Genomic DNA, 17,500 nt, shown 5'->3' with positions numbered 1-17,500 from the left:
CACTTCCTGCAGTACTGATGTGTACATCTTCCATGCATGTGGTCGCCATGGTCGAGTGGTCGCCATGGTCGAGTGGTCGCCATGGTCGAGTGGTCGCCATGGTCGAGTGGTCGCCATGGTCGAGTGGTCGCCATTACAGGTTTTACTTTATACTCGGGTTTCATTCTATAGAAGATGAACCCAACTCAGACCCTTGAGGGTATTCTGCCTTTGCACGTATACACGTATAGGCAATGACACATGGCTGCAAGCACCTACCGCCGGACATCAGCCCGTGTGCAAAGGTCGTACGGCTTATTCCCGGCGTTGTCGTGCAGCTCCCGGTCGGCTCCTCTGTCAAGGAGTAGCTGCACGATGGCGGCGTGGCCGGCTAGGGTGGCGGTGTGCAGTAACGTATTAAAACCAGTGCTGACCTGGAGACACAACAAGCAAATTTACAAAATTTGATAAAAGTTCAGCACGCGACACAGAGCACCATTCGTTGCAAACTACAGTAAAACCTGTCAAGGCGAAAGAAATTGAAGGTGCCAGACGTTTTTAAAAGAACTTCATTGGGAAGACCGTCAAAACCAGGTGATTTATTGATTTTCAGCTTGCCTTGACAGCTTTTACTGTATTATATATAACCAGTGCTGACCTGTCGACAAAACAAGCAATTTTATACATTTTCAGCTCGGCATAACGTGGCATACCGCTGGCACAACGCTGGAACATGCTCGTTCGCCAGTTAACACGTACGTTTAATCTGGAATTCACGTCCTGCCCTCTGTCGAGTAGCAGCCGCAGAGTTTCCACGTGGCCTTCGTTGCATGCTACATGTGCCGACGTATTATAGCCACCCTCATAGTCACCAGTGCCTGCAAGCTACAAAAAAAAGAGGAGTGCATCAACAACACATGCATGATAAAGTCTCGGATGGAGAGCCAATGATCAATTTACAATAAAGAAAAGGACCAAGGAATGCTATCGCATGAGCTGATTGTCAAGTAACTGGTGGTGTTAGTGGACATTATTGCATAACTTGTAGTTCCTTGGTCCTTTTTTTATAATAAAATCTTTTTTTTTAAGAAAAGCAAATTATCGTGTCCGTTCCCAAAGGGAACTCACGACGGGCACTAACACCCAGTAAACCGTATGCATAATAGTCATAGATGAAAAAATGAATAAATAAATTCGACGGGTTCGCGTACCGGGCAGGTCAAGAACAAGGAATCGTACAACTCCCTGGTCAAGAACCACCTTTCCGCTTCCGTGGGAATGATCTGGTTACATTGGTGGACAGTTAGTTATAACTAGCTCGTAACATGTGTGTCCTTCCTTTTACTGTAAGTCTATAAATTTTTTTTTCATACTCCACAAAAGGTGGTAGCCAGGGCACGTGAATGCATGCATTGCCCACACACATGTGCCGAGCGCATCACCCAGAACGCATGTTAGAAGTGCTAGACATGCTCTTCCACATTCTACCATGGTCTGCAATCATCTTTCTTGCTCAGCTACCTTTAGCATCATGCATGGGATGTTGTTGTACTGACCTGTGCGCTTTGCCGGCGCTGAATACAGCTGTTATTTACTGCGAGTGGCGCGGGGCTCTACACACCTCACTGGTGGTGTGAGACTGGAACTGGGCTGTTATCACTGCTGTAGCGCAGTATCTACTAGTGTTGAAACGATCTCACCGGATACTCGTTAGCTCGCTCGCCAGAAACTCGGCTCGTTTGTGCGGCCAGCTCGTTTGCACTAACGAACACCGTACACCGCACTCCGTACACATTATATGTACATGGCTGTACATGTCCACCGGGGAGTCGTAAACTATTTTACGACTCCCTGGTCGATCGAGAGTCCAGTCCCGCACAAAGTGAAAATCACTCGCAGTTACAGGTGACTTTATGCCTGCACGACACTCGAGTTGTTTCAGTTGTCGTTGCAGCTTTGGTGGACTCTACTGATGTCTTGTTCCGCATCTGCTGACCTGTCGCAGGATATGCTTCGGTCACCTCTCCATTCGAGTGAATCTTACGCTCAGTCGTTTGGAAGTTTTCTCCCGCGATGCAGCGAAGACCAGGGCTCCTTGCAATCTTTGCAAAACGGTCTATTCTTACAAAGGCTAATCGACGACGGCGCTGAAAAGACATCTCGACACCAAACAGCAGTCCGAACGTGAAGCAGCAGCAACCCCAAATGCCGGCGGTGATAATTGAACCAGCTGAAAAAATCGAACTAATACTTAGAAAAAAAAATATTCAAAAAAATAATCATATTTGCCACATCAATGAAACTCGTTAGCTCGCTCGATAGCTTGCTCGTTAGTTGAACTGATCGCTCGTTTGTTATAGATACGCTCGTTTCAACACTAGTATCTACTTTCCTCGCCGTTTGTGCTTGTGTTGTCATGTATATGTAGTAATGCACACCCGCCATGACGTGCTTTGCACTTCTCTACGCGCGCTGTCACTATGTACCGCGCTTTGCTTGCTTGCCTCCTTCTTTTATACTGCTGTTCTTTCCATGTCCACTTCATTCCTGATGATGGTCATAAAGACCGAAACGTTGTAACGATACCAATGGATTGGTGTGAAATGCAGTGCTCTCTTGAGTGTAGGCAGGTTGCCTGCAAACAATTCAATTTTTATTCTATTTCTTATTTTTATTTTCGTTCGGGCTGGGTTAAACTATTCACTGTACTGATACAGTCATGTTGATGATTGTGCTTCGCTTTGCCCGTAAAGTCTTTCAGCGACTGGACTGTTTTCACCGCCGACAGCTCAGAAACCTGGTGGGAGTGCGATATCCAGACAGAATTACGAATGATGATCTGTATTCCAGATGTGACTCGCAGCCACTGTCGGAGCTTGTTGCCAAGCGACGCCGTAGCCTCACTGGCCATGTGCTGAGGATGAGTGAGCAGTCACCCCCTTGCCTTGCGATGTCCTGCTATTTTCAAGCGGGGTCACGTGGACGAAGGGGCCGTCCCGCGGCTACTCTCCCTACCACCATCATGAAGGACCTGGCAGGGCACGACATTCCTTTGAAGAATGCCAGCGACCTAGAAGGAGCACGAGCATTTGCTGCAGACAAGTCGAAATGGAGATCAGACATTGTTTATGGATGAGTTTTTTGTTGACTGGAGACAGATGCGGACTTGGCTTAATTTCAGTGTATTCTCATGCATTGTTCTTTGGCCTTTGTACGCGTGCTGTGGTATTATTATTATTATTGTGGAAGAGAAAAAGACATATGGATACGAGTTAAGAGTAACTCTCCATCACTGTAACATGATACTATATACAGTCAGAAAGTGCAATAACTAGGAGTTACTCTTAACTCGTATCCATATGTCTTTTTCTCTTCCACATTTATTTATGGCTCAACATCCGAGTTTCAAATTATTATTATTATTATTATTATTTGCCCGTAAAAGAGGCATTTTCTTACTAAGTACATGACGGGTGCTAGAGTGCAGATGTAGCATGGCTACTTTATGACACGTAATTTGTATACACATAAATAGTACACCGTAGGAATGCATGGATAGCAGTGCGCATACTCGCACTGCCTTGTCTTCTTCTTCTCCTTGTGAGACAATGAACGAATGATAACTACTTACGTAACAACAAGTATGATTGTGCTTTGAGTGCTGAGAGTATACGAGTTACAATGGTGGCAGCGGAAAAATAGTCGTCGGTTTTGTCCACGGCTGGGAAGACGCCTCCGCAGGAGAGACAAGTTGCAGAGTCGACAAGTTCCAGAGTCGACAAGTTCCAGAGAGTCTGAGACCAGTTCCAGCTACTCGGGAGACCAGCCCACAGACTAAGTTCTAATTTACTAGTATTGATCATTCTAGCCTTCGTCTCGTTTTCCATTCTTTACTCCTTGACTGATCGTTCGCTGTGCATGAGTAACAGTTTTGTTTGGTGTAGAACTAGAAAGGGCTACATTTTCACAAAAATATTTTGCGTACTTAGCAAGTACACTGGTGACGTCATGTCCTGTGCACGTGTACGTCCGTTTGACGTAACCAGAATGTTTTGTGTAGGTCAATTTTTTTGTAACGTTTTTCAAAAGTTTTTTTGAACTACAAATGTTTGTAGCTTGGGCCATTGATAGTGAGATATCGAGATGGGCAAGTCCAAAGGCAGAAAGAAGACCAGGTCCCCTCGACCTCGTCCGTTCAAGATACCGTCTGACGAACATGCCAGTGCATCAGAGTTGCACCAGTCTAATGACACCGGAGTGCGTGATCCACTAGCTCAGGCGCTCGAGAAACTTGATCGCAGGTTGACCGACCTCGAAAAGAGACTGAGCTGTTTGGAAATTGTTGCTCCACGCACACAGGTTCCTGTAGGAGCAAGTTTCGAATTTGATCAGCCTCATAGTAGTAGCAGTGGTCGTGGACATTCGTATGGTCGTGGTGGTCAGGTGGAACCACCGATTTGTTGTGGTTGTGGACAACCTGGCCATTTTGCTCTAGATTGCCCACACAACCCTTGGCGCTCGGGAAACTGAGTACGACTGGTGGTGTGGGACAACTCCCAGTCGTTCACGAGGAGCCATCAGATGCAGTACGTATCGAGGCTGTATCGTCAGTCCCTACGCTAGATCTCCATGTTCAAGGCAAGTGTGTAACGGCGTTAATTGACTCTGGTTCCTGTGTTTCTATGTTGCATGAGCAAACATTTTTGTCCACGTATGGTGATGTGCCCTTGCAAGCTGCTCCCCGTTTGTGTGCGGCTAATGGTGAGGGACTCCAGGTTCAGGGTGCTGTGGATATTGTATGCTGCATTGGAGAGCGTTCATTCTTGCATACATTTGTAGTGTCTCCTGATATCTGCCGTGATATGATATTGGGATCTGATTTCTTGTTTGACCATGGAGCATTATTGAACATTGCTCAAGGCACACTAACTTTTAATGATCTGTCAGTCCTGCTAGGCGTGAAAGCTACTAGTGTTGGTCCATCAGAGCCCAGTCCGGTTGTTGCGGCGGACGCTGACCCGCTATCTGACTCTTGGAGTAATGATAGTAATTCTGAGGAAGACCCGGGCACGTACTATTCCCGTGTCACTGTTTGTAGTAAATTAACTCTGCCTGCCGGCCATGTCGTGCTGGTCCCGTGCAAGTCGGTGCAAGAGGCATCTGTCACTGTGGATTGTGTTGCTGTTCCACTGGACTCATTCTTGTTAAAGTTTCCAGATGTGTCTGTGACCCCCAGTGTGGTTACGGTTGGACCTGGCAGGTCCGGTGCGGTAGTTGTGTTGGAGAATCACTCTGACTACCCAGTACAAATTGCTACAGATGTTGATATTGCAGAATTATCTCTTGTACCCGATAACTTGATTGGAGAGGATGATGATCCTGCTGATTCATCTGTTGCGGATATGCAACCGTTTGTGCTATCCCCTGAACGTGCCGAGATAATCCGTACGTATGTTGAGTCTCGGAATCATCTGACAGTACCTGAAAAGAACAGACTTACAGAGCTTCTCCGTGAGAATCATGACTTGTTTCTCTTGCAGGAGGGTGATTTTGGTCCTTGTGATGTTTTGCCACATAGTAGTAGTACTGGTGATATACAGCCAGTTAAGCAGCCTACGCGCGCTTTGCAAGCTTTGCTGGATGGTCTGTTGTCCCGTGGTATACTCACCGAGTCCATTAGACCCTGGGCGTCGCCCATAGTTCTCGTTCCCATGAAGGACGGATCTCTCCGGTTATGTATCGACTACCGCAAGTTGAACAGCATTGCGGAGCCAGATGCGTATCCTATCCCACGTGTTGACGCCATATTGAACTCACTCTCTGGCTGTTCATGGTTCACTTGCCTGGATTTAGCGTCAGGATATTGGCAGGTTCCTAAGCACGAGGACGATACGGCAAAGACTGCCGTTACGACACCGTTGGGTTTGTGTGATTTCTTGGTTATGTCTGGCTGTAGAAATGGTCCAGCGACGTTCCACCGTGTAATGGAAGCGGTGCTTCATGGTTTGTGTAGTGTGCCTAACCAACCATTCTGTCAAGTGTTTTTCAACAGTGTATTGAATGCCAGCGCTACCTTCACTGGACAGCTCCAGATCCTGCAGTCTGTATTTGGCCGGGTTCGTGCTGCTGGACTAAAGGTAAACTTTGAAAAATGTTCTTTTTTCCAACGGAAGGTGCTCTTCCTTGGCCATGAAGTTTCGGCTGAAGGTTTGGCTCCGGATCCCACCAGGGTTGAGGCTATTGTGAAGTGGGCCGTACCCCAGTCTGTACGAGGTGTACAGGTGTTTCTGGAGTACGCCGGGTTTTACCGCCGCTTCATCCGTGGTTTTGCTCAGCGCTCCGCTCCACTGAATGTATTAGCAGGCAAGGGTGCCAGCTTTACATGGACTAAGAGTAGTGATGCGGCGTTGACGGCTATGAAGCGGTCACTGATCACAGCCCCCGTGTTGGCGTATCCCGACTTTTCTGTTTCGTCTCGTGGCTTTATTTTGGACACTGACGCAAGCAAGGTGGCCATTGGAGCTGTCCTCAGCCAAATGCAAGATGGCGAGGAACGCCCCATTGCGTTCGGCAGCCGGGTCTTGACGAAGGCAGAGAGGAATTATGATGCCTCAGACCGGGAAACGCTTGCCCTTGTCCATTTCGCGAATCAGTTCCGGCACTATTTGCTTGGTCGGAATTTTATTGCCCGCACAGATAACACTGCCCTCACCGCACTGATGTCCGTGAAGGAACCACGCGGTCGAAAAGCTCGATGGGTGGAGCAACTCGCTGAGTACACCTTCACTACTGTTCACCGACCGGGTTGGCAGTACTTGAATGCAGATGGTCTTTCGCGTTCCTTGTTGCCGGAGGTGCAACCCTCCCATCTCGAGACTCCCGCAAATCAGCCAGAGCAAGCTAGTTCCCCTGCCACAACTGCGTCTGTGGATGTCGCCACTTCTGTACTTGCTGGTCTCTCCGCAACTGAGTTGGCTGCTGCCAAAGCTGTGAATGTCGACCTCTCAGTGGTCAGTTTGCCCAGGTACAATGCGGTGAGTGGAAAATTTGTTCGCCCTCCCGAAGGTTTCTGGCACTAGTCGTACCATGCGTTTGTTCTCGGCTAATGCAGTTGGATCAGAAGGAACATTTGGTTCGCGTCTGATGCCTCACGGTGCTTACTCTGCAAGCCCTCGACCATGACCCTACTTGTTGTCCGCTGTCGTCAGAGCCCATCTCGCTCGCAATCCTGGACTGCCTGCTCGGTTTACTAATGTTGCTATGTCCTGAGTTTTTATTTTTTATGTTTCTGTTTTCTTTCTCTATTCACGAGGGCGTGAATTTTTGGTAGGAGGAGGATAGTGTAGCATGGCTACTTTATGACACGTAATTTGTATACACATAAATAGTACACCGTAGGAATGCATGGATAGCAGTGCGCATACTCGCACTGCCTTGTCTTCTTCTTCTCCTTGTGAGACAATGAACGAATGATAACTACTTACGTAACAACAAGTATGATTGTGCTTTGAGTGCTGAGAGTATACGAGTTACACAGAGTCTGAGGACAGGCGGACTCGGGATGAGCGGCATTCTTTTCTCTTTGCTTCCGTTTCCTGATGATTGCGGAAGCATGAAACCCAGAGTAGCGGCAAACTAGACTTACCTGCCCTTGGTGTTCTGTGCAACCTCCTTTCTAAACAACTCTATATATGACGCCGACGCACTACCATGATGAACAAAATAAATGAGGATGTGTGTTATGTTTGAATCCATAGTCTGTCTGTACATGATCTGTACGCCATACGCTGCTCTGTGTGTACTGCACATTATACATGCATGCCTTGTACGCTGTTGTCAACTGCTTTGCCATGTGTACGTTATGCGTAGTGTTTGAAGTAGAGCGCGTAGTCTACTCTGTCAGCTATGTCAGTTATTCGTTTCCTGATTTCGAATAGTTCCTTGCTTGTCGTTCTGAAGTATAGTTGTCATATATTGTGCTCTTGCTCATGTAGTTCTCTGTCGATCATATTCTGGCGAATATAACACTGGCGACGAAGATAGTTTTTTGTAATCCGCAATGGCAGAACGCCCAGTACCTCAGTTCGATCCTACTGGCCCTGCTCAAGATGTATCCATTCGCTGGGCGAAGTGGAAACGCAGTTTTCAATGCTACCTTGCTGCAGAGGATATCACCGATTCGACACGGTCGTAAGCAAAGCTGTTACATCTTGTTGGTCCCGCTGTGCAGGACGTGTTTGACACGCTCCCGGAACCTCCAGCTCCGACGGATGGTTCTGTCCAGAATTCTTACGACAAAGTAGTCACTATGTTGGATTCGTACTTTCAGTACACTCCGAATGTAATTTTCGAACGACATACTTTCCGCCGATTGGCGCAAATGGAGACAGAGACAGTAGCTCAGTTTGGCAACCGTTTGGTTCAAAAAGCAAAGCTCTGTTCGTTTGCTGACCAGGACGAGCAAGTGTGTGACCAGCTTGTAGAGAAGTGCATCGATGATCGTCTACGCCGGAAGTTTCTGGAGAAACAAGGCACTCTCAAGCTCAAGGATGCTCTGGAGTTGTCCAGACAGTTCGAGGCAACTGAACTCAGCGCTCGAGGAATGTCACAATCGCGCAGTGCTCCAGCTCCTGTCCGTCTGGTATCCTCCACTACTGGCACTAGGACACCAACGTATTCAAGTGGTCCACCCGGAGCAGAGTGTAGCAACTGTGGTCTTTCGGATCACACAGCGGAGTCTGCTAACTGCCCTGCACGTGGCAAGGAGTGTCTGAATTGCCACAAGAAAGGTCACTACAAGCGCAAGTGTCGGAAACCAGTGACATCCAGGTCGTCCAAGACTGGAAGGGGAGGAAGAGGAGGTGGTACACATCAAGTCGTTAGTGCACCTTCAGCACACAGCGCACCAGCATCTCAGCAGAAGCCTGTCCAGCATGAGTCCTACGCTATTGGGAAAGTCACGTCTCCGCTGAACGAGTCAGACTCGCTGTTTGTGTCCGTGTTCGTCAACGAACGACCGCTGAGAATGGAAGTGGACACAGGCGCGAAAGTCACTCTAGTACCTGAACACGTGTGGGAACAGTCCTGGAGTGATGTTCCGCTTGCGGCGTCCCAGCTGCAACTCACCACCTATGATGGCAGTTCGCTACCAGTGGTAGGAGAGACGGTCGTTGAAGTAGCGTACGGTGAGCAATCCATCACAGACACCATTGTGGTTGTGAAGGGCGGTAGCCATCCCCTACTCGGGCGTAACTGGTTGCACCGTCTTCGTCTCGACTGGCCATCATTGTTCCGCATCAACTCAGTGTCGAGCACAGAGGCTGACTTCAAGAATGAGTTTCCGGCGGTATTTGGAACTGGCCTCGGTACGGTCAAGGACCACCAAGCTGAGATCCACTTGAAGGAGGGAGCGACCCCTCGCTGTTGTTCAGCTCGTCCCGTTCCGTATGCTCTGCGTCCTGCCGTGGAGCGTGAGCTCGACCGTCTGGAGGGTGAAGGTATCATACGTCCAGTCAAGTCAGCTGAGTGGGCCTCGCCACTAGTGATAGTCAGCAAAAAGAACGGCGACATCCGCCTTTGTGCCGACTTCAAGGTCACGATCAACCGGCACATCGATCCACGTCAGCATCCAATACCTAATCCGAATGATCTGTTGTCACGTCTTGCCGGTGGGTCAATGTTCAGCACGCTTGATCTCAGCCAGGCATACGCACAGCTGCCGCTATCCGAAGCAAGCCAGAAGTATTGCGTCATTGCCACGCATCGCGGTCTCTATGCATTCAACCGTCTGCCGTTTGGTGTTGCAAGTGCCCCGGCAATCTGGCAACAAACCATGGATCAGATCCTGCAAGGCATCCCCGGTGTGGTTTGTTTCTATGACGACATCCTCATCACCGGAGCAACCCCAGCCGAGCACGATGAGCGCCTACGTCAAGTACTGGAGCGACTTGCCGAATTTGGTGTACGTCTACGTCTCGAGAAGTGTGTGCTCAGCTTTGACCAGGTCCGCTATCTCGGTTTCACTGTCTTAGGCGAAGGCATTCAAACCAATGGCGACAAGGTTGCTGCCATTGTCGACGCACCACCACCGAAAGACCAGACAGCTCTGCAGTCGTTCATCGGTCTAGTGATGTTCTACAGCCGTTTCGTGCCATCTATCTCAGATGTACTGCAACCGCTACGACAGCTTCTCGTGAAAGACGCACCCTGGGACTGGTCGTCTGAATGTCAAGAGTCATTCGAGAAGGTCAAGAGTCTGATGGCCGATGCACCCATTCTTGCCCACTTCGACATCAACCGCAAAGTCATTGTCGAGTGTGACGCTTCTCCGTATGGCCTCGGTGCCTGTCTGCTGCAAGAAGATGATACTGGCAGCCGACGTCCTGTGTGCTTCGTATCCCGAGCTTTGAGTTCTGCCGAATCGCACTACAGCCAGATCGAGCGTGAAGCTCTAGCAATTGTGTTCGCAGTGAAACGTCTTCACATGTATTTGTATGGTCGTCCGTTCGTACTCCGCACTGACCATAAGCCGCTGCTGCGTATCTTTGGACCGCACTCCGACATGCCAACAACAGCCGTTTCCCGGTTACAGCGTTGGGCAGTAATTCTCAGTGAGTACGAGGTCATTTGCTATTTTTGGACACTCAAATTAAATAGCACCCCATTATGTTGGTTTGTAAGATAAATTAAATTTCTTTCTTGCTTTTCTACTGGCACACTTATGCTTTACCACCACCACACACACCTGAAGGCATAGAGTTGAAGCATGCGGTCACAACTTGACCTGATCGAAGGTGTCTTTTTCTACTGCTTTTTCAATGCGAGCAATTATTGGACAACTAAATTAAATAGCATCTAGCAGCAGTCTGCAATGGTGTGAACAAGTAAAACTTGCACAGGACATGAAAATGGGGTAAGGCTATGCCTATGAGACCGGCTGATATGAGTTCTAATGACAGGCCGTTCATAGCAAGCTTTTCAAGGCTTTTCAATGTGACACACAATTTAAAGGGTCACTCAAGGGTTTTCATGGACGTCATATTCAAGAACAGAGGAGAGCACTCCAGTGTGGCCCATCTCCTTCTCATATTTCGCAAAGAGTGGAGGGCTAGCGCCGTAACTAGCCGCTGCGTCCTTCTTGGCTAGGAAGTGTTCACTGGTGCCAGGTGAGTGGAACGCTCGCACTGCTAAAAGAGATTTCTCCTGACCAGAACCCCTCCACAAACGCACCGGTTGAGAAGGCGAGGAGACTCTTCCAGGCGGATTCGAGCTGGAAGACGTAGTCCCTGGAGTTGATGGAAGGGATACAACATCCCCCATGTCGACATTCTCTCCGTTATGCGACGTAGAGTCAACGGAATCCTCAATCATGTATTATTTAATCGAAAATTTCAAAATTACTCATTACATTACCTAAGAATAATAAAGAAAACGCCCAGAAAGAAACGGCCTTCACCGCTAAAAATTGGTACGAAGAAACTTGAGGACCACACGAAGACACTCTTGTCAAAGATTTGTCCACCAAGGAAAGGACAACGACTCAGGAGGACTCTACTTCCATATTTAACTGATTTGTCCAAAAATTGCCACATGTCCAAAAATTGCGAATCACCTCGTATGAGTACCAGATTGAGCATATCAGTGGCACCGCTAACATCATCGCTGACTGCTTATCCCGCCTGCCATTGAAGCTGTCCGAGCAGCAAGAAGCAACCGTTGTGAACGCCGTTCTCCAGCATGCCCGTGATCCATGTGAGTCTCTACCTGTCTCTGCTGCTGATGTTGCTGCAGCCAGCAAAGACGATGCCATTATCTCGCGCATCATGCAGTACCTTCAGTTCGGTTGGCCCGCCGACACCCCCGACGATCTTCAAGCCTACCGCCGATGCCGCAACGAGCTGACGATTGAGTCTGGTTGTTTGGTGAGAGGCCATCGTACCGTAATCCCTGTGCAACTTCGCCGCGCGCTGCTGCAGGAGCTGCACAGTGTGCACCTTGGCATTGTGCGAATGAAGTCCGTCGCACGCAGTTTCTTCTGGTGGCCAGGCATTGATGATGATATCAAGCATCTAGCCACGTCATGCCGTCAGTGCCAAGACACCGCTAACGCTCCGCCCAAGGAAGCACCGCATCCCTGGATCTATCCCTCCGAGCCCTTTGAAAGAGTGCATGTCGACTTCGCCGAGCACGACGGCCAGCACTACTTTCTGCTGGTAGACGGCTATTCAAAATGGCTCAGCGTCTACAAGATGTCTTCTACGACAACCCACCAGACCCTGGAGTGCCTACTGTCGTTCTTATCTACGTACGGCATCCCGAAGACACTGGTCAGCGACAACGGTCCGCAGTTCACGTCGCACCTGTTCCGCCAATTCTGTTTGGAGAACGGAATCAGCCATAAGTGCACGCCGCCATACCATCCTGCGTCCAATGGACAAGTAGAACGTTGTGTCCAAGAGTTAAAGAAGGCGCTACGTACTCGCCCGGACAACGTGTCAGCCGGCACCCAGCTCCACCGTTTTGTGTTCGCGTACCGCAACACACCACATTCAACAACACAAGTCACGCCTGCAAGCTTGGTGTTCAAGAAATCCCCAAACGTCAAGTTCTCCCTGCTGAAGCCCAATTTCAGTAGTTCCCAGCGTCAGCGTCAGACTACAGCGTCATCAACGAAGAGAGACTATACTCCCGGTGATGCTGTAGCAGTACTCAACACTCGTAATGGCAATGGTCCAAAGTGGATTCACGGAACTATCGCCGAGCGGCTTGGTCCGCTATCGTACATCGTTCGTACCGGTGAACAGACGCGACATGTACATTCTGACCACCTTCGTATGGCAGAATCTGAGAGGGAAGAGGAGACTGAACAAATTGAAATGCAACCGCAACCGGCCGTTGAGTTCCGCCAGCCTTCTACCGTACCTGCACCAGTCAATGCACCAGCAGAACACGCTCCCGCTGTACCAACTGTCGAGCCAGCATTTGAGCCCGATGCAGACATCGAAGTAGCTCAACCCCTATCCACATCGTCTGAGGCTAAGCCAGCACAGTCGCCGCGCCGATCCTCCAGACAGCATCGTCCCCGTCAACGCTTGATTGAAGAATTGTGATGACACTAACAGTCCTGTCATGATTCTAGCACAGCTCATTCCGTTTTGTTAATTGTTCTGTGAGCTTTACCTTTACTGTGTTCCCTGTTGCAACGCAGTAGTTCTTTTTTGTTTTAGTATGAACAACATTCTATTCCTCACGGCGTTTCTTATCTAAAGGAGGAGGAGTGTTATGTTTGAATCCATAGTCTGTCTGTACATGATCTGTACGCCATACGCTGCTCTGTGTGTACTGCACATTATACATGCATGCCTTGTACACTGTTGTCAACTGCTTTGCCATGTGTACGTTATGCGTAGTGTTTGAAGTAGAGCGCGTAGTCTACTCTGTCAGCTATGTCAGTTATTCGTTTCCTGATTTCGAATAGTTCCTTGCTTGTCGTTCTGAAGTATAGTTGTAATATATTGTGCTCTTGCTCATGTAGTTCTCTGTCGATCATATTCTGGCGAACATAACAATGTGTACGCTCCTTCTTTTTTGTCTGTTTTCAAACCTGATGATGCTGTGCTGAAACGTTAACGTTTTTTTAACAAACTTGACTGTAGGGTGGGAAGGAATGGGATGGTTGCGGCGTAACTGGAAAGGAGCGAGTCTGCTCTAACTAACTTGCCCTGTTGTTGTTGCTGCTGCTGTTGTTGTTGTTGTTGTTGTTGTTGTTGTTGTTGTTGTTGTTGTTGTTGTTGTTGTTGTTGTTGTTGTTGTTGTTGTTGTTGTTTGAAATCTTTTATTCTCACGATGGCCTGTGGCCAATAAGAGAAAGTTGTTGTCGTTGTCGTCGTTGTTGTTGTTGTTGTTGGTTGTTGCTGTCGTTTTCTTACAGCATAAAATAATACCAGGTACATGAAATCAGATTGAATGCCTCCAAAAGGCTATTGATGACATTGTCAGGAGCGCCAAACAGTGTGCTGTGATGGTGTGTGATTTCTCCACGCCTTTGCAAACTCACGAGTGCTCCATGATCCAGTAACAGTTCTGCAAACTCTGTGAGACCCTGCATGGACAGCACACACAGCACACACACACACACACACACACACACACACACACACACACACACACACACACACACACACACACACACACACACACACACACACACACACACACGTGTTACCAAGTGCCCTCTACCCCCATGCGTATTGCCCAGTGCCATTTTGCATAATTTTTCCGAGTTTTCCGTACTCGTTTTTCAGGTCAACATTTTGACTGATCTAGTTCACTTTTGAAACCTACGCACGAATTCAGTACAATTTTCAACTTCACCAGGTCATAACTTTGGTCTACTTCGCTAGATTTTCATAACCTAGGGCTCGTTGGAAAGCTCTAGGCAGGAGCAACGCCAGGATGCCAAGCTCCATTATGAAGTCACCACAAATCAGGCGCGGTAACACAGCAAAGTCTTCTCCAAGCCTAATATGCAAGCACATCGTCCCATCAACACCATTCCACTCTCCTTCATCGCAGAACGCTCAAATTTTTTCGAGGCGATTCAAACTTCCGCCGGTCACATCATTATAAAGTGCTCAGTCGCTCAAAGAGCACACAAAAAGGGATTTCCCCCAAAATGGCGAAGAGTTCGATCGAAAAATTTGATTTTGCCAAGGTAAGAATACCTGAATACGGCGCGCAATATCTCAGGAGTCCGACATCGTAACACTTCAGCAATTGTTGCATTGGACAGCTTGGAGTTTATGCTATCACGTAGACTCTTGGATTGTTGAATTTGCACAAGAAACGATGGAGTTACGATGGTCTTAGTAATCAATAATATACATGATCGTTTGCGGGATAATTGATTAGAATCCGTACTGCAGAGAAAACTTCGTTTTTCCGTAAAAATAAGGACAAATACGGGCGGTTGGCAACACTGCACACACACACACAGCACACACAGCACACACAGGACACAACAAGTGGGAACAAGAAGTTGCCTCGCTGCAGAGCCCTCGATTATATTCGTATGTATTCAAAACGGATACAAGCGGTGACGGAGCAATGCGATAAGTAACATTGAGAATAAAGAACTCAAAACATTGAATTCAATTGCACATAGCTAATCAACGGCAAAGACTTGCCACATACCTGATGGCATGCATACCAGAGAGCAGATTCCTTCTTAGGTTTAGAGAATGCGCATTGTGCTGACACCACTCCGTTCTCGAGTAAAGATCTATGCATAGGTCACACACACATACACACACATACACACACGTGTGCACACACGCATGCCCACACACACACACACACACACACACACACACACACACACACACACACACACACACGCACACACACACACACAAACACAATGACCAACACACACAACGACACACAAAACGACAAACGCACACACAAGAGAAGAGACACATGCAACATCGCATGGAAGCCTTTAGGATGTCTACATCTTAGAATTAGTTCTCCATCCACAGAGTACAGTTATTAATAGTCATTACCGCCATGGGAAGAGATTCCCAATGGCAAAGCAGCAGGTCAGCTTCGCCGCGTCGCGTTCTTTGCTGCTCGGCATGCACTACGAGGGCTGTTCACATCTATACTCAGCATAGACGTGCAAGCCTACACAGCTGAACAGAGCAAATTGCAATATGTCGCAACCCAAAATCGACAGCCCCATGTTATGTGATGAAAAGTTCTGCCGTTGCAGCACTGGATAAAGGTTGTGCAGGCAGTTGCACACTCTTGCGAGTTAGGTACTCTTGATCATAGCAAGAGTACATGAAAACCAGAGTGTGCAGCTTGGGGCTTTTTCTACTATGGGTGTCTGTCACGGCGGAATTCCGCGATTACATCATATTTGGCGCTGATCTGAGGCGGGAAATGGCGTAGTGCGTACAACTGAGCTGCAGTTCTGCAGAAAGAGACCTGCTTGAATCCTGCTTGTACGCACTACATCACTAAAATGATGTGATCACGGAATTCCGCCGTGACAGCAACCCATCCGAGCTGCACACTCTGGTTTTCATGTACTCTTGACCATAGAGATCAGAGACGCCAAAAACATGCATGCGGGTGAGAATAATTTTTCTTCGAAAGATGACGAGAAGGAAGTACAGTCAAACTTCTTTAGGACGAACATCAAGGGACCATTGATATTTGTTCGCAATAACGGGAGTTCTTCTTATCCATATGTTTTACCCAGTGAATACACAGGGCTTTATCCAATACAGTTACGGATACTAGTTCTTCTTAGGCAAACATTTGTCTTATCACTGTTCTTCCTAACCAGGATTCACTGTACTGTATTTGTTGTTTTGATGTTGAACGCACCCGAACTCGGGCGACAATGTGAGCATCAAGTGTGGGCACTGGCGAAACAAGCAAGACCCGTGAGCGATGGAGACCACTCAACCGGCAGCTCTCTAGGAAGACTGCACTGCGCTCACCTTGCAGTTTCCAAGTCCTTCTGATTCAGTGCTTCCTGCAGCTGGCGTGATCCTCTCTGCAACACGTCGAGGACGGCTTCGAGCTGCACACGCCGCCGCACAAGCCACCGACGCTGTTCAGCCTCACCCCAGGCACCCGTCTTAACATACACAACACATACACGCACAAACAGTCGGCGCTGAATCTGCCGCCCGGGTTTACCGGGTGTTAGCGGCCGTCGTGAGTTCCCTTCGGGAACAGACACAATACTTTACTTTTTTTCTTTTTTTTCTTTTTTTTTACAGTTGACTCGTGACAAAAAGCGAACACCAACACGCAGGAGAAAGAACTCTTCGCACCGTTATGTTGATAACAGTAATCCACTCGCACCATACAAACTACAAACAACACATCATCATGCGTGGCATGCAGCAAGTGACTGCACGAGTGCGCTTGGTTCACCTGCTGTCCCAACGAGACATGGTTCGTTTTTCGAACGCTAACAGTACAACGGGTCAATTCGACACGGGCTCAAACAGGGGCACGGTCGATGGTTCGCTGTATCACGAAATTCGCTACATGGGAGTTTGCTGGAGTGGACTGTATACAGTGATGTCGATACCTATGGCTTATGATCTGGTAGAAAAATACTATAAAATAGGCACCGGCAGCATCTCCCGTACGCCACCCTAAACACACACACACCACCACACACACACACGCGCGCGCGCTCGCGCGCGCAAAACCTAACGCACAACCAGAATCCTTCTCAGCGGCCAGAGTGCAAGCGGGGTTTAGCAAATTCCTACATGTGTGACATAGTGTGAAACCAGCCTCAGCAGCTTACCGGATGTGCGATGAGCGGAGCGGAGAGCACCGTACCAGTTGAAGATTCAAAGCAAGATTTCGACACCGGAGTCGAAGACATGTGAAAGCACTTACACTGCGCATCAGCAAGATAAAAAAAGCACATTACCAGGATAAAACGCAGTCCGTCGAGTCATTACGCTTTTCTACCAAGAAAATCAGC

The 17,500-nt window shown here is 48.3% G+C and overlaps 1 protein-coding gene across 2 annotated transcripts in view; it reads right to left on the bottom strand.

Moving 5' to 3' along the window:
• LOC135814594 (ankyrin repeat domain-containing protein 17-like) overlaps positions 1–17,500 on the bottom strand; it is a 57,565-nt gene that overhangs the window by 11,850 nt on the left and 28,215 nt on the right. The window contains exons 14-19 of one of the 2 annotated variants that reach the window (XM_065327744.1): positions 17,318–17,413; positions 16,491–16,630; positions 15,172–15,259; positions 14,036–14,080; positions 739–864; positions 259–413 (exon numbers count right to left, since the gene is read on the bottom strand). In XM_065327744.1, coding sequence (XP_065183816.1) covers positions 259–413; positions 739–864; positions 14,036–14,080; positions 15,172–15,259; positions 16,491–16,630; positions 17,318–17,413 — 650 coding nt within the window. The remainder of the gene's footprint in view (positions 1–258; positions 414–738; positions 865–14,035; positions 14,081–15,171; positions 15,260–16,490; positions 16,631–17,317; positions 17,414–17,500) is intronic. The other variant, XM_065327752.1, reaches the window with a different exon arrangement.

The sequence above is a fragment of the Sycon ciliatum genome, chromosome 1 (genome assembly GCF_964019385.1).
Source record: "Sycon ciliatum chromosome 1, ocSycCili1.1, whole genome shotgun sequence".
NCBI classification, from domain to species: Eukaryota; Metazoa; Porifera; class Calcarea; order Leucosolenida; family Sycettidae; genus Sycon; species Sycon ciliatum.
Note: the sequence above shows the minus strand (reverse complement) of the source record. Positions and strands in the feature narration are given on the sequence as shown.